General features: G+C 41.5%; 1 protein-coding gene across 1 annotated transcript in view; it reads right to left on the minus strand.

The window, feature by feature from the left end:
- The window catches only part of shank3a (SH3 and multiple ankyrin repeat domains 3a), a 185,339-nt gene that overhangs the window by 151,165 nt on the left and 26,300 nt on the right, over positions 1-7,874 (minus strand). The window contains exon 2 of the mRNA XM_008291012.1: positions 2,184-2,387. Coding sequence (XP_008289234.1) covers positions 2,184-2,387 — 204 coding nt within the window. The remainder of the gene's footprint in view (positions 1-2,183; positions 2,388-7,874) is intronic.

A 7,874-nucleotide genomic window follows, 5' to 3' on the forward strand; every position in this document is an offset into this window, starting at 1 on the left:
AGCTCTAACAGTTTCTAAATGACTGCTTCAAAAGACTCTTGCAGTTTTATTGTGATGGTAACACAAAAGATCGATAAACATTTGTGCTACTTGTGCTTTCATTAATACGAAATCGTTTGTCAAGGTTTCTGATTCTGTACCACGCGGCTCCGGTCCGTCACCATTTCCCAGCTCGTCAAAAGTCGATCACTTATTGGGTTTGTTGCAAACTGCTTGCTTAGTGGAAGGTTTCGCTCAACACTGACAGCTTATAATAACTTTAAAACTTCTGCAACTTTCACTGGACTCACCACGTACTTCAGGTTTGTGTGTTTGTGTCTGTGCACGTGCATGCAAGTGATGTCAATGTGTGTGTGTGTATGTGTGTGTGTGTGTGCGCCGGCGTATGCATATCTGCTTCTCCCCCGATGCGTGGTGTTCACCAACAGGGTAAATCCACGACAGAACAGAGGATTTTGAGCTGCTAATCCAAACCTGCCAATCATCTCCACACACCACAGGCCTGAGGGAATAACTGCAGGTCAATCAATGACACACACAGCGCTCCGGCAGAGTAGTAGCAGGCAGTTGTGCGCATACACAAACACACAAACTGATCGGAGTCCGCCCCCTATTCAGCCAGTTTGCCAGCTTTTGCAAGTACGACCAAACTATGAGCACAGTCCAGATTGAACAAGAACTGCAAAAAAAAGAAGTAAATAATCTTATATATATGTAGACATTTATGCATATGATTACCTGTTTGTAGTGGCATGTGCTGCTCTACTTCCACAACATCACATCAGCTACACTATAAATGGCACAAATATTCCTGACATTTACAACTTCTCAGAGGCGCCCTTGAAAACCACTGATATGAATACTCGAGCGCAGAAATTTGACCGTATCAAGCTTCACTCCCAGCCAGGATCCAGCAAAGCATCATATCTTCTTTCAAACTGAAATGCTCCAATAATTCTAAATACCTAAGGGAAGGTTTTAAATCTTTATCAACCTTTAATTACAAATCCCTAAAATTACCGAAAAACCAACGCGGCCGGTCTGAAATTGAGCCGATGTCTTTACACCGCCGTCTGTAAAAGCGACACATCCTTACACGCCTGCGATTCTCTCAGATCAAAAAAGCGTGATGGACAAGCGCTGCAATTATCTCTGAGAGATGACAGCTGCTGCAGACAACACACTGTCACTGAGCGCAGCATTATTGCTTCTAGGTTTGACTGACACATCACGACAAAGAGAGAGAGAAAAAAACCCAAAAAACATACATTGGGCTCTAAATGACGCACACACCCACAACCGAAACGCTGTGTGAGCCTGTGAAGTACACACACATGTACACACACCATGTCGAAAAGACTTCAACAGCTACTCTGTAATAACTCTAAGATGATTGACAGACAACAACAGGAACCGTGTGGTTAGTCTACAGTATATCAAGAACATGACCTCAGACACCAGTATTTTGACATGATTTAAGAAGGTTCACTCCTATATATATTTTTTTTTTTTTCATATCTGTTGAGTCTCCCTCTCTTCCTCCAAGGCTGGATTACTAACCTGGCAAAGCAGCAGTAAGATGCTATACATCCTGCTGCTACATCTACTAATATTATTAATGTCTCAAACTGTGGGAACACTACCAGCACCATCCACAACACTGCACAGAAAGAAACTCGGTTATTTTCTCCACCTGATCACAGATGGCAGGATGAGTTCATGAAGCGGCTGTTTCCTCGTCGTAATGTCTGGCGCTCAGCTAACATTAGCCTTTCTGACGACGTGCTTAGTATTCATGAAATACCTCAGCTATACCTTGCAAAGTTAATTATTAACACAATAAATCTAAAATGCACCCAAACAGCTCGCCTTTTAGTGTGTACGCTGTCTGGAGCTGCACTGCACCCTCCTGGTATCAGCGACAGAAGGAAAAAAATAAAAATAAATTAGTTTTGGAATCTGAGAATCAATGCAGAATTCTAAAAGAGGAAAGGCAGAGCAATTCTGATGTGAATTGATTTCCCCCCTGGCTAATAGTGATTATTCAGGGGATGATAGAGCCCGTAGAGAGATGCTATTTATGGTGCGGAGGCATGTATCGCCCTCTTTTTTTTTTTCTGCCTCTTGCTCGCCTCTTGCTCGTGCTCCTTAATGCCTTATACATACACATGATCCACTCCTACCTCCAGGTAAGGTACAGGAGCGATGGATGGGAAGGGGTATTCCCTTAGCTGTCTCTCCTCATCCAGGAACTTGCCAGCTTTGCCATTGTAAGCTGGCTGGAATAGGCCATAGTTGAGTACATCCTTCAGGCTCTGGTTGAGAGTACACAGGATCCGCTGCTTGGACAGCCAGATTGGAGCATCCACATTGAATTTCATGCATTTCTGCAGAGACAAGTGCAAAAAGAAGGATAAAGGTTAAGTGCGTGTCATTTCCTACATGCATTTCACTTCAGTTGAGTAAAAACAGAGAGAATGAAAAAGTGATATTTTGCTGCAAGACGCTGGTGAGAAACGTGGTGGAATATCAGACATAAAAGGAGCCGTTTCATTACACAGGCATGTATTGAACCTTTAATGTCACACTTCAGGCAGAGGTTAGGCCTCTTATTATAATGAGCAATTCACACAGGTATGCTGGCATTTCCCTATTATCCATTACTTTTTTACAAAAGGTCATCATAAGAGCCGGTGGTGGTTGCTGTAATAAAGTAAACAAAACTATATTAAAAGCAAAAGCTCTTACAGAAAGCTCTTACTCTGCTGACACCAATTGTGCAGCAACATAAATTTGCGCCTACATGTGACTGTGCATTATTCATTCTTAGAAAAAATTAAGCAACACGAAGCTGCTCCACCAACAGCGGCTCTGCTTTTCAGCTATAAATGCCAGAGTTTAAAGGTAAAGACGCCTGTGGGAGAAATGCAATCTACTCTGTTAAATTCTGCATTCTAATAAACAACACAATACGTGGACTCAAAAAGATTTAACCGCAGTGGTGCTTCCTCTCGTCTGTAAATGACAGACGCAAAGAAATGAGAGCAAGGTTGGTTAACTGTTAGCTGAACCCCACACACTGGGTGCATCATGCTAAATTTAACACTTAAATTACCACGCTGTGTTACACTGGAGGTTTCTCTGGTGTGTAAATGGCAGCGATGATTGTGAATAGGAGCACTTCCCTCCAGTTACCACATTGTGGAGCCTCAGCTACAGATGGCAGAGAGAGAAAGAGAGAAAGAGCAGGGAGAGAGAGTGCAAAACCCACAAGTAATAAATCAATCACTGCTGCCTGCAATATCGACTCGGAACCTCAACTCTCCCCTATTCAGCACCACTGTGTTTCTGACACTTAGACTGTGGACAAACCGCATGTTCTCGCAGCTGCAGAACATAACTAATAACCACATGCAAATGCCACGTGCATCCATTTTAAAGTCTGGTTAGCCTGAATAAAAAAATTAAAATAATAAAAAAAAGACCTTTCAGTAGCTGTAGGTGCAAAGACATAAAAGACTGTATAATTTTCACAGTATTACACAGAGAGATGGGAATCAGATTTATGAATTTGGAGGTGCTACTTTACTTTAACACCTGGTCACACAAAGGCAGATTTAATTTTCAGGTAAAGGTGCAAAGGATTGCAGTATTTGAAGGTGCCATGCTGTCTCAGGCTGCTGCATGGTGCGCTCAGCAGTGCCGACCTACAGCACTGCAGAACCCGAATCAGAAGTATTATTGCTGTGGAGCGTTGCTAGATTTATTTTTTTTTTAATTTATGTGACTTTTGAGGGTTTTTTTTCTTTGTCCTCTGGGGGCAACGACTATGTCGCCTTAAGCAGCAATTAACTGCAAGATATTCCAATCTGGCACAGATCCAGAAGAAGGTGAGTTAGTGTTGCACATTAACATGCAGATTAGGACAGCGGGCCCCATTACGTCTCTGGAAATACTCATAGGGATAATGTCAATAGGGCTGGATGAGGATGTTGCGTAGCCACGGTATCATGAAGTTGGATCAGCCTAAAGCAGAAGCCAAGGAGCTATTACCCTATCAATCCTATTGATAGATATAATGATAGACAGCTTCCTCCTTTAGCCAGGTAGCAGATGTTGATAATGTGAGTTTATAGAGCCAGCGAGACGCGTTATCATCTAAATGTTTATTGATGGGTTGATAAGCATCTTACCGAGCTAAATCGGTTCTTCGGTAGCCGCTTCCACACTTAGACCTCTTAATGAAAACCGAGCTTGTTAGCTGCAGACTGGCTGTGTGAGGCTATCAAATCCAGTCATTACTAAAATTTATTTCCCTCCAGCCTTCCACAAAGCTGTGCTGCTCACTGTAGACCGTAAACGCTCTGATTCTTTATCATTCTACTGGGAGGTCTCTATCTGAGCTGCCCGGGTTGTGGTGGAAATTCTAAAAAAAAAAAAATCGATTACATAATTTGAACTTTTACTCTGTTGCTGCCTATAAAAGTTTGCGACTAGAAAAAGAAGGCTGTGGTGAATATTCAGGTTCGTAGTGCCGCTCCCTTAGGCCACATACATTCCCTCCATCAACACGGACAAGTCGTAATAAGACACAATAATAAGCCTGTTTTCCAAATAGTCAGACCACAGTTTACTTGCTGTTTTAATGCAAAAACATACTGCTTATCTCTTAAAGTATAGTTTACGCAGATTAATTAATTCCCACTTCTTATATGTGGGAATAAATCCATCAAATTCCTCCAACCCTCCACTTGCAGACTCAAAACCCTGGAGAAGGAATAGGAAGATGTTTTATTTTCAGCCAGTGTAACAAAACTAACATCAAATATAGCTTTGAAAAGCTGCATCTTGACTTAGAGATAGGTTGTCTTTTTCATTACGCTGGGAGACGACGGGGGCTTTGGGTAGACTGAAAGCTTAAGATTAAGAAAGCCACTTGGGACGGAACTTTTCCGAACGGGGGAGATATTGCCGTGTAGAAACAGCGACATGTGAATAAAGACAAACAAAAGAGAAATAATATCACATGTCAACGAAAGATTTATCACTCTTTTATAAATGAATACATCTCAAACTGGAAGTGCTTATGCTGGGTTTAATGTTCGTACATTGGCTTAAATGCTACTCAGCATCTACTTCATTTGTATTTTAGAACTTTTTTCTTATTATGACTAGCGAACTACTAGAGAGCAACCTTTAAAGAACTCTGAAACTGATGCATGCAATAAATAAATAAATACTGTTTGTCACTATGGAGACTAAGCAGAGTGAGGGAAACATTTTTGGGATGGTTTTGAGCAAAACCTACTGGCTCTAAGATTGGACTCTCATGTCACTGAGCAGAAGGAACAGCATCAGACACATAGTACATAGAAATCAGTATAAAGCTCGTTTCCCACCAAAAAAAATCTAAAAGTAAGAAATCAGCCATACACAATTGGTGCTCTACTTGTACTTTTTTGTCTTGGGATTCAAATGAAAACAACCTTTTCAGACACTGATAAACTCCTGACTGGTGATGAGCGGGATAAAAATACTTCTGGAGGCATGTTTTTGCTGCAAAGATTTAGAATGTCAGCCTGTTTGTTGAACTTCTCACAGAACTACAAGAACATTTTTTAAACAACAAAAAAAAGAAAAGACAGAGAGAGAACAGTGATCGAAACCGGTAATCCATTCTAATTATAAATAAATCATATGGGAAACTTAAACATCTAAAGTGGTCAAACTACAGGGTCGCTTTCCTTTTTTTTTGTTGTTATTTTTCACATTTGTTTGCTGTTGTGCAAAATAACCTTCATATTAGTTCTGAAGGTGGCAGCACAAGATACACGCTTATGAATTGTGTTGTCCTTCAGTCCGTGAGCATTGTTTGTCCATGTTAACATACTGCGTCTTTGTCTGCGTGTCCTTGTCCAAAGCCGATTTTGCTTGAATCCACATAAAAAAAAAAAAAAAACACAACTGACTTGGAGCTAAACTGACACTTCACGCCACGCTGTCCACTGCGTCGCGTGTCTTTTCTCGCCACGTGTTTGTTGCAGCGCCGACACTATAATCAATGATGCAAAGGCAGTAAAACTTTATTTGAGGGCATAACCCCAATTACTGTTTCGCAGGAGGACTACTTTAGAGCTTAATATTAAAACCACTGACTGTAATTACCGTTTAGGACCAGCTCGTCTGTTAATTTCAAAATCAGGACAAGGCAGTCGAATTGCACATTTGATTGATTCGACATATTTGTCTGATTAACTTAATTAACACCCGCTTACAAAATCTACTGTCATTCATATCTGGCTAACATGTAAACTCATCCAAATGTTTTCCAAGCTAGTTTCTAAGCCTAACATTAAATCAGTGCAATACTTAAACACAGGTTTCTAATTATTTTTTACCTGATTAGACCTCTTCTCAGGCCGTTATTCACATCTCCCTCTCGCTGTGCGTTTATTGCATTTTATAAGGCAGAACAACTTACAAGAGCACAGTTTGGTGGCTTCATCAGACTAATCAGCGAGAATGACTTTATTAACAAACCCGGGGAAAAGTAAGTACAGCCACCACCGCGTAAACTGTGTCCGCTGAAATTTGCCATGTGCATAACAAATCACAGACTTTACATTTCGTTTCACAGACGCGATTCATCTGTGAACGCAGCTCAAATATTCTGTTTCTACAGGACTGACGGCCCGTCCCACAACCCCGTCATCAAACACTGATTGTGTTCAGCAAAAGAACGGAAAATCAATACATTTATGCAATTATTTATTAGCTGTGATTTATTCAGCATGTAGCAGCAGAATCCCCCTCGTCCCTCGTACCACTGAGAATGCAAAAAACATACTGTAGCGCAAGCTTTAGACTGTCAGCGGTTTTCAAAGCTGGCTGATTTGGTGGAGATGAAAGAGCCCCTGTCCTCGCATGTTTCTGTGTTGTGTCACTGTTTTTTTCCCAGACACATCAGACAACTTATCCACAAAAGAACTATCTGTATCTGACCAAAATATGGGTTTAAAAAAAAGGCAAGAGTGTGTCTGTACACTACTCGTATCTTCGAATGTTTTTGGGAGAACTTCCTGGATGACTTTCTGTGACACTGTGTACTTTGGTCACTTGACAGTTGTGTAACGATTCTGCCTCATTGATCACCGTGATCTTAAACTTGGCACCGCGGCTCCCCTGAAGTCTCGGTTTACGCGGCCTACTTCTGAGCCGAGACAATCGCCGCGACTCTCCATCTGCCGTCCCCGGCGCTGGAAATGTCAAGTGACTTGTCGGGCAGGAATGCTCGTTTCAAAGGCACAATATTTCTGCTGTGAATTCACGAAGACACTTTAAATATCTACTCCTTAAAACAACCTGCTTTGTGACCTCAGGTTCGAGCCGGTGCGGTAAATCCTACGCGGTGAGGTCACTCAGTCCAGTCACTCCATTAACATTTCAGTGATTACGCGACAACAAAAGCCGGAGCACGCCAAATTCAATTAGCTCGTGATTTAAGTGTAAGGCTGCTCCTCCTGTCTGTTTTTACTGCTTCACAAATTATCCAAAAGCCACGAGGTGTAACTATACCTTGTTTATACATGCAACGGCAGCCTGTGACTAACACACAAGCTGAGCAGTAATTGTTCAAAGACAAACATCCTCTGTCACAAACTACCCTCTTTATCTGATTTGATAGGATCGGGCCGAGCTACGTACATAAAACCTGGAAATTGGACATTATTTTCACCTTGTCTTGAAAGGACCAATTTTATTCACGTTGATAAAAGAGTTGCTGATATCAAGAACAAAAAGGTCTACATCAAACGCACTTGGGTGCAAGTGAGGTAATGAAGATTGCAGGAGGACATTTGCTAGATAATATATCA

This window comes from Stegastes partitus, unplaced genomic scaffold (assembly GCF_000690725.1).
Source record: "Stegastes partitus isolate 25-593 unplaced genomic scaffold, Stegastes_partitus-1.0.2 Scaffold709, whole genome shotgun sequence".
Taxonomy (NCBI): Eukaryota; Metazoa; Chordata; class Actinopteri; family Pomacentridae; genus Stegastes; species Stegastes partitus.